General features: G+C 38.6%; 1 protein-coding gene across 1 annotated transcript; it reads right to left on the minus strand.

Moving 5' to 3' along the window:
• Nucleotides 1-1,205: 1,205 nt before the first annotated feature.
• Nucleotides 1,206-16,965, minus strand: LOC133646170 (deubiquitinase DESI2). The gene is made up of 5 exons (XM_062041266.1): nt 16,294-16,965; nt 12,892-12,964; nt 7,428-7,521; nt 2,866-3,007; nt 1,206-2,777 (listed from the first exon to the last, which is right to left on the minus strand). The coding sequence occupies exons 1-5, from the start codon at nt 16,441-16,443 to the stop codon at nt 2,544-2,546; spliced, it is 693 nt and encodes a 230-aa protein (XP_061897250.1). The 5' UTR covers nt 16,444-16,965; the 3' UTR covers nt 1,206-2,543.
• Nucleotides 16,966-20,963: the final 3,998 nt, after the last annotated feature.

Raw genomic sequence — 20,963 nt, forward strand, 5'->3', positions numbered from 1 at the left:
AATTAACACAAAAAAGGGTTAGCAGGCTAATATTAGCATGCTAGCATGGTAACAGTTAGCATATGTCAAGTACCAAGTCATATGACAATAATAATAATAATAATAATAATAATAGATTTTATTTGTAAAAAGCACTTTACGTTGAGTAAACAACCTTAAAGTGCTACAGTGTATTAAAAAAAAAAAGATAAAAAATACAATTAAAAAAAACAAACTAGAACAGCCAATTAGCTAAAACTAGTATGCATATATCTAAAAAAAAAGTTTTTTAAAAAAAAGGGTTTTTAAGCCTTTTTTAAAAACATCCAGTCTGTGGTGCCCTCAGGTGGTCAGGGAGAGTGTTCCACAGACTGGGAGTGGCGGAGCAGAAAGCCCGGTCTCCAATGGGGTAAACGCTTGCAAAATTAACACAAAAAAAAGTTAGCATGGTAATGCTAACATGCTAGCATGTTAACAGTTAGCACGTGTCACAGAAAAAGTTACATGACCCTAGCTAATTTTTTCAGTACAAAGTTATATGACTCTGAGGTGTATGGTGGCAAAATTGGCAAAAAAAAAAGTTAGCATGCTAATATTAGTATGCTAGCATGGTAACAGTTAGCATATGTCAAGTACCAAGTCATTTATATGACTTTGGGGTAAACGCTTGCAAAATTAACAAATTTTTTTAGCACACTAGCATGTTAACAGTTAGCACGTGTCACGGAAAAATGCTACATGACCCTAGCTAATTTTTCCAATACCAAGTTAAATGACTCTAGGGTAAATGTTTACAAAATTAGCCGAAAAAAAGTCAGCATGCTAATGTTAGCAGGCTAGTATGTAAACAGCATAAGTTATATGACTCAAAGGTAAAAGGTAAAAAAAAATTGCATGCTAAAGTTAACAAAAACACTTTAGTCCACACAAAAAAGCAAAACCAGTTAGCTTAGCATTTTAAAAAAAACATATTGTAGTCAAAGAACACTTTAAAAGAAACAATTGTGTTTCCACTGGCAGTCTGGAACGGTTTAGAAGTGGATTTAGTTTGTATGTATATATGTATGTATATGTATAATACGTATAAATGTATAATACGTATGTATGTGTATATGTGTACATATATAAATATACACACATCCATACATACTCATGTATGTGTAAATACTGTATATATACAGTGTATATATATATATATATATGTATATATACATCCATACATATACTGTACATATACATATATATCAAGTACAATCACGATTAAAACAATATTAAGTATTATCAATGTTTGTTAGAGAACCATTATTGTTGCTAAAGATATTTATTTAGCTTGCCAATCAATTTTTCAATCAACAATTTTTTTTTGTATAGCTAGTACTGCTAGCTTTTGTGTAGCTAGTTTGTTTTTAGCACCTCCATGTCCAAAAAACTATATCGCTAATAAACCCAAAAAAATCCTAATAAATACAAGACTACAAATAATTTAAAATAAATCTGAAATAAAATGTCAGAAAAATTGTATGTAAATAATCAAAAAACTTTCCGTTCTGAGTTCCAGTGAACAGATGAGAGCTGTCTTTGTTGCACCAAGCAAAGGCTTGGAAAATTCCATTGTGTACGATGGGAGGAGACGGGATGGGGTTTATCTATTGTCATCGAAGACCTGCCCAGGCTGAATCCAGGACCAGCCCAAGCCCGAGGCATCTTTTTCTTTTGCGTTAATGTGACCGAAAACAATGACTGTTTACATACTCCCCATTCCTTTGGAAGCAGATGTTGTGGTGTAAACAGGGAGTGTCCAAATAAAGGAGGAGACGTAAACCTTTTTTCGTCAGAGCGTGCTGGAGATACTGTACAAGGGTACAATGTGTCCAGGCGTGTCTCCTCAACTGAGTCCAAATTGAATTCTGTCTCTGTTTGATTCTTTGCCTCTTGTCTTGTTTAATAGATGTCATCAGTGTTTATTTTGTAAACAAATCAAATAATTACATTCCACATAAAAAAGGAACTTGTGAAAATATGTCACATCTGATTTTAACTTAAAATATTAATTTACATTTTTATTTTTGCCTTCTTTGAACTTTCTGTAAAGCACTTTGAATTGCTTTGTGTAGGAATTGTGCACCGTTACTGAACTTGCCTTGCCAAGTAATGCTAGCATGAAGCCACCTAAGGAACATATGACACAGGCAGGAAAATTTGAGAAAGAAGGAAGTGCATCTGGGAGGGTGACTGGGTCCTTCGAACGGTGCGGAAACTTCCATCCATGCATCCATTTTCTACTGCTCATCCCACTAAATTCTGTTAAAATAATGCGTCCTCTGGAGGGGGACCGTCATGTCCTTGTAAAAACGCAAAGAAAGAAGTTGCTTCTGTTAGCAGCTTGTGGAAAAGTGGCCCCGACAGGAAATACGACACACCGCAAGTGTCGCTGTTGGCCGACTCTTCCTGACCGTGTCCCGACCGCACTGTGGCGGCCTCCTGACAACTAGGTCATGTGGTCCGGCCGTCATGCCGACTAGCTCCAGGCGGGAGGACCCGCTCCCCGGTGGGCGGGTCCACGCTCACACCCTGGTGTGGCGACAGCCGTGGGAGGAACCCGAGGCGGCGCCGGACGGCGACAGGCGGTCGCAGTCGTCGTCGCTGGACTGTCGGCGTTGGAGGCCCATGCTGATGTGACTCTGCAGGGCGGCCGGGGTCAGCCATTCCTTGGGCAGGCAGCTCTGCAGGAAGGGGATGCAGGAGCTCAAGTAGGCCAGCCTGTTGACCCAGCGAGGGATCTCATGCCCGCACAGCAGCTGCCGAGAAAACACAGGTAAATACTTTGTGTGCTACTTTCTTCTAGTACCTTTCAACTTTTGCAGTATTTTTTTTTCTTTGACAAACCTCAGACAGCGAAGAGGAGAAATGGTTGCAGTTCTTGTGCATGAGATGATACGCGTTCCCCTTGAACTCCTTGCCAAGCTCCTCCATGATCTTCTCTACGTCCTCCTCCGTGAAGTCAGTGGTGCCCAAAACTATGGCCTCCCTGTTTCCAATCAATCAATCAATCAATCAATCAACCAACCCACCCATCCATCAATCCAGCCTTGGATCCATCCACCAACAGATCAATCAAACATTTATCCAATCCATTCATCTATCTATCAACCCACCCACCAATCCACTCATCCATCTATCTATCTATCTATCTATCTATCTATCTATCTATCTATCTATCTATCTATCTATCTATCTATCTATCTATCTATCTATCTATCGACCCACCCACCAATCCATTTATCCAGCCACCAATTCACCTAGCCATTCATACATCCATCCATGGACCAACCCACCTATGTATTCATCTATTCACCAATATATCTGTTAATAGAACATCCATCATTCCACCAATCGACCGTTCATCCGTCCACACACCAATTCACCTATCCATTCATACATCCATCCATGGACCCACCCAGCAATTTATTCACCAATATATCTGTTAATAGAACATCCATCATTCCACCAATCGATCATTCATCCATCCACACCACACCAATTCACCTATCCATTCATACTCACATCCATGGACCCACCCACCAATTTATTGACCAATATATCTGTTAATAGAACATCCATCATTCCACCAATCGATCATTCATCCATCCACACCACACCAATTCACCTATCCATTCATACATCCATCCATGGACCCACCCACCAATTTATTGACCAATATATCTGTTAATAGAACATCCATCATTCCACCAATCGATCATTCATCCATCCACACACCAATTCACATATCCATTCATCCATCCATCCGTTGACCCACCCACCAATTTATTCATCTATCCACCAATATATCTGTTAATAGAACATTCATCATTCCACCAATTGATCAGTCCTTCATCCACACACCAATACACCTATCCATTCATACATCCATCCATGGACCCACCCACCAATGTATTCATCAATCCACCAATATATCTGTTAATAGAACATCCATCATTCCACCAATCGACCATTCATCCAGCCACACACCAATTCATCTATCCATTCATACATCCATCCATGGACCCACCCACCAATTTATTCACCAATATATCTGTAAATAGAACATCCATCATTCCACCAATCGATAATTCATCCATCCACACACCAATTTACCTATCCATTCATACATACATCCATGGACCCACCCACCAATGTATTCATCTATACACGAATATATTTCTGTTAATAGAACATCCATCATTCCACCAATCGATCATTCATCCATCCACAAACCAATTACACCTATCCATTCATCCATCCATCCATGGACCCACCCGCCAATGTATTCATCTATCCACCAATATATCTGTTAATAGAACATCCATCATTCCACCAATCGATCATTCATCCATCCACAAACCAATTCATCTATCCATTCATACATCAATCCATGGACCCACTTACCGATATATTCATCTATCCACCAATATATTTGTTAATAGAACATCCATGATTCCACCAATCGATCATTCATCCATCCACAAACCAATTACACCTATCCATTCATCCATCCATCCATGGACCCACCCGCCAATGTATTCATCTATCCACCAATATATCTGTTAATAGAACATCCATCATTCCACCAATCGATCATTCATCCATCCACAAACCAATACACCTATCCATTCATCCATCCATCCATGGACCCACCCACCAATGTATTCATCCATCCACAAATATATCTTAATAGAAAATCCATCATTCCACCAATCGATCATTCATCCATCCACAAACCAATTACACCTATCCATTCATCCATCCATCCATGGACCAATCCGCCAATGTATTCATCTATCCACCAATATATCTGTTAATAGAACATCCATCATTCCACCAATCGATCATTCATCCATCCACAAACCAATTAATCTATCCATTCATACATCAATCCATGGACCCACTTACCGATATATTCATCTATCCACCAATATATTTGTTAATAGAACATCCATGATTCCACCAATCGATCATTCATCCATCCACAAACCAATACACCTATCCATTCATCCATCCATCCATGGACCCACCCACCAATGTATTCAACTATCCACGAATATATTTCTGTTAATAGAACATCCATCATTCCACCAATCGATCATTCATCCATCCACACACCAATTCACCTATCCATTCATACATCCATCAATGGACCCACCCACCAATTTAATTATCTATCCACCAATATATCTGTTAATAGAACATCTATAATTTCACCAATTGATCATTCATCCATCCACACACCAATTCATCTATCCATTCATACATCAATCCATGGACCCACTTACCGATATTTTCATCTATCCACCAATATATTTGTTAATAGAACATCCATCATTCCACCAATTGATCATTCATACATCCACACATCAATTCACCTATCCATTCATACATCCATTCATAGACCCACCCACCAATGTATTCATCTATCCACCAATATATCTGTTAATAGAACATCCATCATTCCACCAATCGATCATTCATCCATCCACAAACCAATACACCTATCCATTCATCCATCCATCCATGGACCCACCCACCAATGTATTCATCCATCCACAAATATATCTATTAATAGAAAATCCATCATTCCACCAATCGATCATTCGTCCATCCACACATCAGTTCACCTATTCATTCATACATCCATCCATGGACCCACCCACCAATTTATTCATCTATCCACAAATATATCTGTTAATAGAACATCCATCATTCCACCAATCGACCATTCATCCAGCCACACACCAATTCATCTATCCATTCATCCATCCATCCATGGACCCACCCACCAATGTATTCATCCATCCACCAATATATCTGTTAAAAAAACATCCATCATTCCACCAATCGATCATTCATCCATCCACAAACCAATACACCTATCCATTCATCCATCCATCCATGGACCCACCCACCAATGTATTCATCCATCCACAAATATATCTGTTAATAGAAAATCCATCATTCCACCAATCGATCATTCATCCATCCACAAACCAATTACACCTATCCATTCATCCATCCATCCATGGACCCACCCGCCAATGTATTCATCTATCCACCAATATATCTGTTAATAGAACATCCATCATTCCACCAATCAATCATTCATAAATCTACACACCAATTCACCTATCCATTCATCCATCCATTCAACAAGTCATCCATCCATCGACCCACCTACCAATCCATATCCATCATCCATCCATCCACCAATCAATCATCCATTCATCTACCCAGTCACCAATTCATCCATCTATCCAACCTTTAATCATTTATCCAGGGCCGGCCCGTGGCATAGGCTGTATAGGCAAATGCTAAGGGCGCCGTCCATCAGGGGGCGCCACGCCAGTGCCACAAATGTTGGAGAAAAAAAAAAAGAAAAAAAAAAGTTGGTACTATTATTTCTAAATAAAAAAAATAATCCCACGTTAATTAAAATGCTAAGTAAAGCCTATTTAATAGAAATATTATTTGTTACAACATTACGCCCCCTCCCTTCCCGTATCATGACTCTTTTTGGACGTCACCACATCAAAAAATCAACACAAGATGTCAAAACGGCCAAAACTGTCAGGTGCCCAGGGAAGAAAAAATAGAAAAAAAGAGGAGGAGAAACGAGAAAAAGACAGAGGTAGCAGGTAGGTAACGTTAGCCTACATGAAATTATTTGTCTGTTACAGAATGTGATAATAACCTGGCTTTTTAGCATTAAGCTTATGTTACATGATTCAGCAATTGCTAATCAATAAATAGCTAGTTCTGTTTTAACGTCGGGTTAATATTGTGGAGGGGGCTAAATTGTTATGGAAAATAATAATGTAACGTTAGGTAATTACAGTACTCCCACCTTACATTCCTCAGGGACATTTGTATTAGATCTTTTAAGCAGGTGTTTTTTTGTTTACATTGTTATTGCCTTCTGGTTAACTAATGTTTGCCCTGCAGGTAATAGTCACTTTTCCACCCCTTTATATATTAGGTATAGTTGTAAGCCTAAAGTTGTTAAAGTGCACATCATTAATGTTAATTAAGCAATATCACATGAGAGGGAATGCTGTTTTTTTAAATTTGAGCACTGCTGTGATTCGGTTAAAGATAATCATAACATAACATTCTCATATAATATGTTAATTTGCTTTCTTTAAGTAAAAAAAAAGGTCAAAGACAAAGCTATTCGGTTTCTTGTGAGTATATACACTTCACTGCGGATGTGGGGGGGCGCCACCTAAAATCTTGCCTAGGGCGCCAGATTGGTTAGGGCCAGGCCTGCATTTATCCTTCTATCCATCCACCAATCAGTCATCCATCCATCCATACCTCTACCAATCGATAATCCATCCATCCCGTCATCCATCGATCATCCACCAATCATCCATCCATCAATGCTGACGTGAGCTCACTTGAATCTGAAGGTGTCTCCGAGCTCGGCGGCGTTTCCTGGATTGATGTGAAAGATTCCACTGAAAGGGTAAGGATGGCCGCCGTATGCAAATTCTACAAGAAACAACATTCAAACAACGTTTGCCAAGTTGACGTCACTTCCACATTGCTAATTGCACGACTGTGTTGTGTCTCGGGGATGAACAATATGAACAGTCCGTGTAACGGTTATTATCATCACAGTGTTGTTGAATGTGCTAAAAAATTACTTATACACACAAAAAATGTTTTGTTCAAGTTTTATTTTGAAAAGGTTAAAGGGGCCCTATTATGCAAAATCTACTTTTCTTACCTGTTGGTACCTGAAATGTACCCAAACACACTAACTACACTAACTCTCAACCTCATCTGAAGTAAAAAGTGCCTTACTCTGAACTTTTATGATTCATGGCAATGTGAAGTTAAAGTTGAAGTTGAAAGGGAACTGCACTTTTTTTTTTTCAAATTTTGCCTATCATTCACAATCATTATGAGACACAAGAACACAAAAGGTTTTGTTTTTTTGTTTTTGCATTATAACCACTTTCGGCGGCAAATAGTAATCTAACGCGTTATTTTTTTATATTCAGTAACTCAGTTACCGTTACTACATGATGCGTTACGGCGTTATTTTACGTTATTTTTTATGTAGTATCGGCTAGAAACTGAGAAGATTTGAGTGTGTTTTATTGGAGCGCTGTGGAAGAGGCGACAAGGAAGAGGCGTGCCGCGCGCTGTGTGTGTGTGTGTGTGTGTGTGTGTGTGTGTGTGTGTGTGTGTGTGTGTGTGTGTGTGTGTGTGTGTGTGTGTGTGTGTGTGTGTGTGTGTGTGTGTGTGTGTGTGTGTGTGTGGGAGCGGGCGTGTCTGTGTTTACTAACAAGACAAGCCGAAGCCGAGTTTCTTAACATGGAGATATTCTCACTACTTTTCTTTTGTCGACCACAAAGAAAATAACATTTTAGTTAAATGTAAGTTGTGTCTTGGATCAAAGATCCTATCCTAGCAATTCAAATCTGCTGAAACAGCTACAAAAGCAACATGCTTCGACAAAGCTAGTAAAGAGAGACACACTTCGCCTCCTAAGCAACGGCGGCCGGATTTTAACGAGGCACTGCGCACTGAAGGTACACACACTCTGTCAATTCTCTTATATACTCTTTCATTCTAGACTTCTAGAGTGTTTGATTATCACATCACTCTAAATCAGGGGTGTCAAACGTAAGGCCCGTGGGCCGGATCAGGCCCGTGAACAGGTTTTATCCGGCCCGCGGGATGAGTTTACTAAGTATAAAAATGAGCCGAAATTTTTGAATGAAAGAAACTGCTGTTTTAATTGTGTCCACTAGATGTCACAATAGCAATTATTTGTGTCTTTCTAGATTATGCTACATATGTAAAAAAAAACAATATATATATACCACACGATGTAAGCAAACTACATAAACAACATCCTGTAATTTGATTTTTATATACTTTTTTTAATAATAATAATAATAATAATAGATTTTATTATATAAATAAACATTGATTGATTGATTGATTGATTTGTAAAAAGCACTTTACATTGAGTAAACAACCTCAAAGTGCTACAGTGTATTAAAAAAATAAAATAAAAAAAATAAATAAATTAGAAAAAATAAAAAGATAATTAAAAAAAATAAAAACTAGAACAGCCAAATAGCTAAAACTAGTATGCATATATCTATAAAAAAAAAGGCTTTTTTAAAAAGAAGGGTTTTAAGCCTTTTTTAAAAGCATCCACAGTCTGTGGTGCCCTCAGGTGGTCAGGGAGAGCGTTCCACAGACTGGGAGCAGCGGAGCAGAAAGCCCGGTCTCCCATTGTTCACTGAAGTTGTCTTTATTTTTAAGTTATCGTGCCGTGATTTCACCAGTCCGGCCCACTTGGGAGTAGATTTTTCTCCATGTGGCCCCCCATCTAAAATGAGTTTGACACCCCTGCTCTAAATGTATAGACTATAAAGTTCACAAACATAAAGAGGGATGCTAGTGGGCCAGGCCAATCTTTCCTTATCTCTAAACTAAAACCGGGGAAATGTGTAGAGTGTTCTGGGCTTCAGACATGATTTTTATTTCAGAATTCCTTGAGAGAAAAAAACGCCTGGTTAGGCTTTGTGTATGTAGTGTGTGCCTTCCTTGCTTTATAGCTATGTTGTTATAATGCTGTTTGTTACTTATGTATGTTATGTTGCAGCTATTTAAATTACACAATTCAATTATACCACTAAATCACTTTAAAAATGCATTCAAAAATTGTCAACAATACTTTATTTACGGTTCATAACCTGTAAAATAACCAAACTGCAACAACATTGTTATTGTAAAAGCTAACACTGAGGAACTCTTTGTCTATCGTAGTAACACATAGCCGTAAAAGCTAACAGCGGCAAGAGATAAGCTAGCTTCTATGTCAGCACAAAACGCGTTTGAGTTTGTAATGCACAACACTGTGATAGGACACCAATCTGTAGTGACCGAAAAACATGAACAATCATATTACAGTATCTGTAAAGTATTAGTCCACATTTCATGTTTGTACACAGCTAGCCAGACAGCCTATGTAGTTGTACTAACACACATGGCGTGCTGCGTGTATCATGATGGATATAAAGTTTGACTCCCTCGATGGACAGTTGTCTCTTTGGTCCAGTTGGCCGGGGACCTTTTTTCTGGTTTATTCGGGGTAAGCATGCCATTTATGTTGAGCTAACTTGTCTCCAAATTTCCCATTTTGCAGCTCCGAGTGGCCCGAAAATGGTCGTCTTCATAGTCTATTACTAAGTCTGCCACGATTAGAACTTTGAAGTAGGAACACACATTTGTTGCCGGAAGTCAGACGTGCGTTGCTATGGAAACGAGAACAAATGCGCGGAGACAGTCAGTCCCGGAATTAATTAAAATAATCAAAATACAGTAAATATTGAACATATTGCATATTGTTATGAACGTTCCTGTTACTACATTATATATACACTTACAGTGTGTATACAAAACGTTGGTGGAGGGTTTTGAAGTTGTTTTTGAGGACTTTGAAGGCTACAGCAGTGACTCGATTAGCCTCGTCTTTCAAGCGTTTTTTTTTAAAATCATCTTTAACCCTTGTGTAATGTTCATATTGTTGTTACTCAGCCAGCGTTTGTGGGTCTGATGGACCCGTTGCATTTTGTGGCTTTTTAATGCCTCACAATCAAACACTTTTATGTTAAAATACTGAACAGGTGTTTACCTTATCCCAATAAACATCTGTTCAGTATTTTAACATAAAAGTGTTTGATTGTGAGGCATTAAAAAGCCACAAAATGCAACGGGTCCATCAGACCCACAAACGCTGGCTGAGTAACAAAAATATGAACGTTGTGCGGAAAATTTCTCTGACAGTATCTGCATCCCACAGGGATTCTTCTTTTGTGTTGTCTGCACATGCGGTTCCCACACAAGGTTGCAACGTTGTTTGTCAACACTGTCTGCTCTCATTTTCTCGCACATTTGACCCTCTGATGTTCTGTGTACCTACACTGTGTCCTCCTCCTGTCTAGGCCTGCTGTGTGTGTGGGTTGGTGGGTGCGTCTGGTACACAGAACATCAGTTTCCACACTTCTATTAGCCCCGAGTCCAGTGGACCCGGACATCTTATATGTAATAGAAATGTGTAGGGGGTGGGGGGTGTGTGGTCATTAAATATGTATTCTGATATATGTTCTTCACAGAAAATGAGCCAAAGTCAGTGAGTTTCAGTTTGAAAAATTAATCAATTGTATCATTTTTCTTTTAATAAAACATGAAAACGGGTCCCACAGACCCAAACACTAACGTTTACACCACGCATCCTAATAAATAAATAAAAAAGACATGTGTTATCTTGTCTCTCATAATCATACTTGCCAACCTTGAGACCTCCGATACCGGGGGGTGGGGGTGGGGGGCGTGGTTGGGGGCATGGTTAAGAGGGGAATATATTTAAGCTAGAATTCACCAACTCAAGTATTTCATATATATATATATATATATATGTATGAAATACTATATACTATATAAATGATATATATATATATATATATATATATATATATATATATATATATATATATATATATATATATATATATATATATATATATATATATATATATATATATATATATATATATATATATATATGTATGAAATACTTGACTTTCAGTGAATTCTAGCTATATATATATATATATATATATATTAGGGATGTCCGATAATATCGGCCTGCCGATATTATCGGCCGATATATGCGTTAAAATGTAATATCGGAAATTATCGGTATCATTTTTTTTTATTATCTGTATCGTTTTTTTTGTTGTTTTTTTTAAAAATTAAATCAACATAAAAAACACATAATACACTTACAATTAGTGCACCAACCCAAAAAACCTCCCTCCCCAATTTACACTCATTCACACAAAAGGGTTGTTTCTTTCTGTTATTAATATTCTGCTTCCTACATTATATATCAATATATATCAATACAGTCTGCAAGGGATACAGTCCGTAAGCACACATGATTGTGCGTGCTGCTGGTCCACTAATAGTACTAACCTTTAACAGTTAATTTTACTCATTTTCATTCATTACTAGTTTCTATGTAACTGTTTTTATATTGTTGTACTTTCTTTTTTATTCAAGAAAATGTTTTTAATTTATTTATCTTATTTTACAAATTTTTTTAAAAAGTACCTTATCTTCACCATACCTGGTTGTCCAAATTAGGCATAATAATGTGTTAATTCCACGACTGCATATATCGGTTGATATCGGTATCGGTTGATATCGGTATCAGTAATTAAAGAGTTGGACAATATCGGAATATCGGATATCGGCAAAAAGCCATTATCGGACATCCCTAATATATATATATATATATATATTTATTTTATTATACATATAAATAAAAGAAATACTTGAATTTCAGTGTTCTGGAGGCTATCAAGTAGATGGCAGTATTGTCCTGTTTAAGAGTGTCACAACATTGCTATTTACGGCAGACAAACTGCTTTACGGTAGACTAAACGTGACTGCTGCTGTTGTGTGTTGTTACCGCGCTGGGAGGACGTTAATGAAACTGCCTAACAATAAACCCACATAAGAAACCAAGAACTCGCCCTCGATCATTCTACAGTTATGACGTCATTGGGCAGGCACGCTGTTTATATCGTGGGAAAGCGGACGTGAGAACAGACTGTCCCCACTCGGGTTCGCATTGAGCTGGAGGGGGCGTGGCCTCCAGCTCCGGCTGAATACCGGGAGTTTGTCGGGAGAACATTTCTGCCGGGAGGTTGAAAAACGGGAGGGTTGTCAAGTATGCTCATAATGATTGTGAATGATGGGCAAAATTCCCCAAAAAAGTGCAGTTCTCCTTTAATGTGTTGTGTATTTTAATGTTGACAACGTGCTCACCTTGGCCGTAAACCTGGATGCCTGAGTGGAAGACGCCAATTCCCAGGTTGGAAGTGTATTCGTTGATCCAGTACTGCGTGATAAGGAGGACATGAAGGATTTAGCAGTATTGGATGGTACAGTTGTAGCATTGTTGACGTATTGATGCTATGATTAATAATAGCATTGTTTTACTCGTACTAGTGTTAATGATACAAGTGAAGAGGTACTGCAGCAGCTGCAGCGTGATGATGTTTCCTACGACATCATTGATTTCACATTCATCTTCCCGGCTGCTCGGGATACTCTCCTGTTTCAAGGACTGCAGGAGAAATACTTTCACTTTCACTTTGTACTCCAAAAAAGGTCAATAACACATCAGCTGAGCCTCCATGCGACATTTACTACACATACCATCAGTTAAGATAGAACTGACCAACGCCAGGCTGGAATACAAAACAAGTGTAATGTATGAACATACAACAATGAGCCCAGGGAAATCAAAGGGTGGGTGTGATGTAGGAACCTACTCCAGTGAGTGCAAAGAAATAAAGTGTAAGATAGGAACCTACTAAAGTGAGTCCAAGGAAAACAAAGAGGAAGTGTAATGTAATAACATACAACAATGAGCCCAAAGATATTAAAGGGTAAGTGTGATGTAGGAACTTACTCCAGTGAGTGCAAATAAATAAAAAAGTATAAGGTAGGAACCCACTAAAGTGAGTCCAAGAAACACAAAAAGGAAGTGTAATGTATGAACATACAACAATGAGCCCAAGGAAATCAAAAGGGTGAGTGTGATGTAGAAACCTACTCCAGTGAGTGCAAAAAAATAAAGTATAAGGTAGGAACCTACTAAAGTGAGTCCAAGAAACACAAAAAGGAAGTGTAATGTATGAACATACAACAATGAGCCCAGGGAAATCAAAGGGTGGGTGTGATGTAGGAACCTACTCCAGTGAGTGCAAAGAAATAAAGTAAGGTAGGAACCTACTAAAGTGAGTCCAAGAAACACAAAAAGAAAGTGTAATGTATGAACATACAACAATGAGCCCAAGGAAATTAAAAGGTGAGTGTGATGTAGGAACCTACTGCAGTGAGTGCAAGAAAATAAAGTATAAGGTAGGAACCTACTAAAGTGAGTCCAAGAAACACAAAAAGGAAGTGTAATGTATGAACATACAACAATGAGCCCAAGGAAATTAAAAGGTGAGTGGGATGTAGGAACTTACTCCAGTGAGTGCAAAAAATAAAAGTATAAGGTAGGAACCTACTAAAGTGAGTCCAAGAAACACAAAAAGGAAGTGTTATGTATGAACATACAACAATGAGCCCAGGGAAATCAAAGGGTGAGTGTGATGTAGGAACCTACTCCAGTGAGTGCAAATAAATTAAAAAAAAGTATAATATAGGAACCAACAAAGTGAGTCCAAAGAATACAAAAAGGAAGTGCAATGTATGAACATACAACAATGAGCCCAATGAAATCAAAGGGTAAGTGTGATGTAGGAACCTAGTCCAGGGAGTGCAAAGTAATAGAAAGTACAAGGTAGGAACCTACTAAAGTGAGTCCAAGAAACACAAAAAGGAAGTGTAATGTATGAACATACAACAATGAGCCCAAGGAAATCAAAAGGTGAGTGTGATGGAGGAACCTACTCCAGTGAGTGCAAAGTAATAACAAAAGTATAAGGTAGGAACCTACTAAAGTGAGTCCAAGGAATACAAAAAAGAAATGTAATGTATGAACATACAACAAGGAGCCCAAGGAAATTAAAAGGTGAGTGTGATGTAGGAACCTACTCCAGTGAGTGCAAAAAAATAATGTATAAGGTAGGAACCTACTAAAGTGAGTCCAAGAAATACAAAACGGAAGTGTAATGTATGAACATACAACAATGAGCCCAAGGAAATCAAAAGGGTGAGTGTGATGTAGAAACCTACTCCAGTGAGTGCAAAAAATAAAGTATAAGGTAGGAACCTACTAAAGTGAGTCCAAGAAACACAAAAAGAAAGTGTAATGTATGAACATACAAGAATGAGCCCAAGGAAATTAAAAGGTGAGTGTGATGTAGGAACCTACTCCAGTGAGTGCAAAAAAATAAAGTATATGGTGGGAACCTACTAAAGTGAGTCCAAGAAACACAAAAAGGAAGTGTAATGTATGAACATACAACAATGAGCCCAAGGAAATCAAAGGGTGAGTGTGATGTAGGAACCTACTCCAGTGAGTGTAAAGAAATAAAGTGTAAGATAGGAACCTACTAAAGTGAGTCCAAGGAAAACAAAGAGGAAGTGTAATGTAATAACATACAACAATGAGCCCAAAGATATTAAAGGGTAAGTGTGATGTAGGAACTTACTCCAGTGAGTGCAAATAAATAAAAAAGTATAAGGTAGAAACCCACTAAAGTTAGTCCAAGAAACACAAAAAGGAAGTGTAATGTATGAACATACAACAAGGAGCCCAAGGAAATCAAAAGGTGAGTGTGATGGAGGAACCTACTCCAGTGAGTGCAAAGTAATAACAAAAGTATAAGGTAGGAACCTACTAAAGTGAGTCCAAGGAATACAAAAAAGAAATGTAATGTATGAACATACAACAATGAGCCCAAGGAAATTAAAAGGTGAGTGTGATGTAGGAACCTACTCCAGTGAGTGCAAAGAAATAAAGTGTAAGATAGGAACCTACTAAAGTGAGTCCAAGAAATACAAAAAGGAAGTGTAATGTATGAACATACAACAATGAGCCCAATGAAATCAAAAGGTGAGTGTGATGTAGGAACCTACTCCAGTGAGTGCAAATAAATTTAAAAAAGTATAATATAGGAACCAACAAAGTGAGTCTAAAGAATACAAAAAGGAAGTGCAATGTATGAACATACAACAATGAGCCCAATGAAATCAAAGGGTAAGTGTGATGTAGGAACCTAGTCCAGGGAGTGCAAATTAATAGAAAGTATAAGGTAGGAACCTACTAAAGTGAGTCCAAGGAATACAAAAAGGAAGTGTAATGTATGAACATACAACAATGAGCCCAAGGAAATTGAAGGGTGAGTGTGATGTAGGAACCTACTCCAGTGAGTGCAAAGTAATAACAAAAGTATAAGGTAGGAACTTACTAAAGTGAGTCCAAGGAATACAAAAAAGAAATGTAATGTATGAACATACAACAATGAGCTCAGAGAAATCAAAGGGTGAGTTTGCAAATAAATAAATAAATAAAACAAGTATAATGTAGGAACCCACTAAAGTTAGTCCAAGGAATATGAAAAAGAAGTGTAATGTATGTACATACAACAATGACCTCAGGGAAATCAAAGGGTGAGTGTGATGTAGGAACCCACTCCAGTGCGTGCAAATCAAAGAGGAAGTATAATGTAGGAACCTACTAGAGTGAGTGCAAGTAAAAGTGTGTCTCACCATGTCATACACGTTGAGGATGACAGGTTCACTGGCCATGGTTCTCTCTGCTGTGATGTTCTCAGCACACACACACGCGATGAGAGGCTGCCCAGCAGCAGAAACAGAAACAGAACCCACGCAGGAGACGGGAAGAAGAGTGTCAAACATCCAAGTGGGCTGAAATGAGGCCGCAGCACTTTGAAGGCGCTCCTACAGGTGTATCAAAGCGAAGCAGGCGTCCTCCCGATGACGTCACAAACAAGCGTGTCAAAGCAAAGCAGGCGTCCTCCCGATGACGTCACCGGGGATGATGATGATGATGATGGTGGCGGGTGTTCTCGGCTCACCGGCGGCATCTCCGCCCAGCGCGGCCACATCTCCGACTCGTGGTCACCCAGCATCCTTTGCGTGGGCAAAAGAGGCTCGCCGCCATGACGCGCACCTCCAGCGGCTCCTAAAAGTCTTTTAAAGGACGCTGACTTGGTGGCTTCCGGTCTTCACACTGCAGCTCTGACTCCTCTTCTTCTGGCTGGCCGATGACGTCATGCAGCATCCTCCAGCAGAGGACGGCGCCGATAGGACGACACTGGGTTAATTAGACCTACATAGTTACGACATTTACTGTGAAATATCTTAGCTGTCGAACAATAATGTGGAATTTATATCCACTGCTGTGTGACGATTGTGCGACTCTAATTGTCAAGTTACACAATTAACTTCCGGTACTAGCTCGCATACAGCGAAATATGATTTGAAGCACAACACTTTTTTTTTTTTTATTCTTCACCACTTGTGCGTCCTTTACTCCTATGGATAAATATATATAACGTGATATTTCACCTATAGAACCAAGTTTTTAAATATCCGTGATGGTTGATGAGCCCGTCTTTTCAAAGTAAAATGTGAACATCTGGTCTTGGTTATCGTCGCTAAAAAACACACTTTTTGGTACCAGTACACTCGGCGAATAATATTAGCTACAAATGTGACTGTTTTTGTTAAATATGGTAATTGAATTGCGCCTTTTCTTGTTGTATTGTATGCTCTTATGATGAAGTGCTGTAAACCAGGAAGTGACGTAACGAAGTGAAGCCGCCGCGCTTCCGCGATGTACATTTTTGAGGTCCGTTGTGATAAATAAATGTCTACAAGCCGATGTCGTGCGCTTATCTGTGTTGCTCCCACGCAAGTAGAGGTTTGCTGCCTAGCAGTTTTACGTTTTACTGAGCTACTGTGTTGAACAATTTCCCTTGTGGATCATTAAAGTTTGTCTAAGTCTACGTGTTTATTGCTTGTGCAGTGATTGTAAATATTCTTTACTGCCATTATTTTGAAGGTTCAACATAAACATCCGCTAGTCGCTAACGTAGCAGCATTTAAACACTACTTTTATTTTTGTACCCAATAAATATGCTACAATATCTGAACAATGTGTTAATATTGTAACTGATTGTGGAGCCCAGAACTGTAGAAGTATAACTATATAACACGACTTCCGGTTTGTTACGCTAAGCGGAAGTGCATGACCAAATTTGGGGTTGTAACCAACATAGACATCTTATAAGTAGACGCAGCATTGGCTGCTGTGACGCGAGAAATTCGGCCGCCATCTTGAAGTGGTGACGAGGAGCCGGCGAACAGCCTAAACTGACAGTTGACAGGTAGAAAACAAAGATGGTGTTCAGCGTTTTCCTGCTCAAATGAGCGGACTGTTGAAAATAGGAATCGGGGGGTAACTTTTCACAAGTAAGATTTAACATTAACGTACTATTGGTTGTAATTTGTGAAAAGAATATTACCACAGAGTTGAGAAGTATATATTGAATATATATATATATATATATATATTGTATATAGTTCTCTGCAAACCTATGGTGGCATCAAGCCTTTAGTGTGCATATTGTATACAGTTATCTGCAAACCTATGAAATGTTCTATCTTGTCAGAATGCACCAGAATGCTTCATTTGTATGTGAAAATCACAAAGAAATCTTCTGGGGGAGGATGACCACCCCTACAGGGGTTTGGTTTACAAACTTTCAGCCGCACCTATAACAAAATTCACCAGTCGCCACTGATTATGATGCATTCTCATTTTAGGCAAAATATAAGACAATACTTTCTTAACAGTATAATTGTAACCAGGAATAAGTCTTCAAGTAACAATATTCAAATACTAACATTGGTGGGTAAAACAGAATGTGGTTTTATTCTGAATCCAGTGAAACAGATTGGTGGTTTTAGCTGATATAAAGACTTGCAGGTGTTTATATAGGTTCATGTTTAAGTATTTATCCAAAGCGACATACATATAAAACAATCACTGTAAACATTATAATTTAAGGGAATAATGTAATACAAAGTGTCAAGACAGAATAAACTCTGCTGCTGCAGCAACAGAGATACAGTCTATAAGATATATAGATATCTAATGTATTCATACATTGTTTATGTAGGATATACGCATGTATATATAACCTAATCATATTGTTTCTTCAATTTAAAAATAGCTGACCGTTAATTTCCCCCTTCTTTGGGATTATATTCCCAGTTTTGATCTCGGACGTCTGGTCACTTATAGCATACAAGAATATTCTATTACTGTTAAGCAAACTATGAATAATAAAACACGCCAAAACATGTCCTTTATCATAGCTACACCTGTGAAAATCAGTGGTATTCAGTGAGGTAAAATGAATTAAATGCGCTGACAGTTGATTGCTCCTGCCAAATGAATTGCACTGAGTGGAGCGGATCACCACTCCATGATGGCGGCCCCGCGTCTCGTCAGTAGGCAGTAGCGCTCGATGCTGCGTCTACTTATAAGATGTCTATGGTTGTAACGCTTGTATCGATCAGTTTTCCGTTCAATCCATAATGTAGCTCGTTTTTTATCCATAATATTCTTTACAGACATTATTTTGAAGATTCAACACAAACTCCTGCTTGTAGCTAACGTAGCAGCATTTAAACACTAGTTTGCTCGAATTTTGTACCCAATAAATGCTACAATATCTGAACAATGTGTCAATATTGTAGGGAGCCCAGAACTGTAGTAGTGTAACTATATAACACGACATCCGGTTTATGTTAAGCGGAAGTGCATGACCAAATTTGGGGTTGTAATGATTGTATCGATCAGTTTTCCGTTCAATCCAGGAACCAAAGTGAACTTTTGGTGGATAAGGGCCTATTCGCAAACGGGTGTGATGTGGAAACCTACTACAATGAGTGAAGGGAAGGCAAAGGATAAGAACCCACAACAGTGATCCCAAGTAAAAAAGTGTGGGTATGACGTAGGAACCTACTAAAATGAGTGCAAGGAAAGCAAACCGGAAGTGTGTTGTAGGAACCTACTACACTGAGTGCAAATAAAGCAAAGGGGACGGCTAACGTAAAAACCTATTAACAGTGAGTCAATGGAAATAAAAGAGAAGTATGATGTAAGAACCTACTACAGTGAGTTGCAAGAAAGCAACGAGGAAGTGTAATGTAGGAACATACTAAAGTGAGTCCAAGGAAGTGTAACGTATACACATACAATAATGAGCCCCAAAAATTAGAAGGGTGAGTGTGATGTAGGAACCTACTCCGGTGAGTGCAAAGAAAGCAAAAAGGACATGCTACGTAGGAAATTACTCCAGTGAGTGTACGGTAAGCAAAGGGTAAGTGTGATGTAGGAACCTATTCCAGTGAGCGCAAAGAAATAAAAAAAAGTACAAGGTAGGAACCTACTAAAGTGAGTCCAAGGAATACAAAAGTAGTGCAACTATATAACACGACTTCCTGTTTGTTACGTTAGGCGAAAGTGCATGACCAAATTTGGGGTTGTAACTAGAGATGTCCGATAATATCGGACTGCCGACATTATCGGCCGATAAATGCTTTAAAATGTAATATCGGAAATTATCGGTATCGGTTTCAAAAAGTAAAATGTATGACTTTTTAAAAACGCAGCTGTGTACACGGACGTAGGGAGAAGTACAGAGCGCCAATAAACCTTAAAGGCACTGCCTTAGCGTGCCGGCCCAATCACATAATATCTACGGCGTTTCACACACACACACACACAAGTGAATGCAAGGCATACTTGGTCAACAGCCATACAGGTCACACTGAGGGTGGACGTATTAACAACTTTAACACTGTTACAAATATGCGCCACGCTGTGAACCCACACCAAACAAGAATGACAAAACACATTTCGGGAGAACATCCGCACCGTAACACAACATAAACACGACAGAACAAATACCTAGAACCCCTTGCAGCACTAACTCTTCCGGGACGCTACAATATACACCCCCCTGCTCAGGGAGAGCATGTCCCAAATTCTAAGCTGCTGATTTGAGGCATGTTAAAAAAAATAATGCACTTTGTGACTTCAATAATAAATATGGCAGTGCCATGTTGGCACTTTTTGTTTTCCATAACTTGATTTGATTTATTTTGGAAAACCATGTTACATTGTTTAATGCATCCAGCATCACAACAAAAATAGGCATAATGTGTTAATTCCACGACTGTATATATCGGTTTGTATCGGAATCGGTAATTAGGAGTTGGACAATATCGGATATCGGCAAAAAAAGCCAATATCGGACATCTCTAAATATAATGTTGCAAAAACCAATGTCAATTTAACACAAAAATTCTGGCAACTAAGCTGCCAGATTTTTTCGTAAAAA

Source organism: Entelurus aequoreus, linkage group LG03, assembly GCF_033978785.1.
Source record: "Entelurus aequoreus isolate RoL-2023_Sb linkage group LG03, RoL_Eaeq_v1.1, whole genome shotgun sequence".
Classification (NCBI taxonomy): domain Eukaryota; kingdom Metazoa; phylum Chordata; class Actinopteri; order Syngnathiformes; family Syngnathidae; genus Entelurus; species Entelurus aequoreus.

Coding starts and splice junctions, on each gene's coding strand:
- LOC133646170 (XM_062041266.1), bottom strand. CDS start 16,443: ATGTTTGACACTCTTCTTCCCGTCTCCTGCGTGGGTTCTGTTTCTGTT. Junction 12,965..16,293: donor TCCTCAACGTGTATGACATG/GTGAGACACACT, acceptor CTTATCACGCAG/TACTGGATCAACGAATACAC. Junction 3,008..7,427: donor GGAGACACCTTCAGATTCAA/GTGAGCTCACGT, acceptor GATTGGAAACAG/GGAGGCCATAGTTTTGGGCA.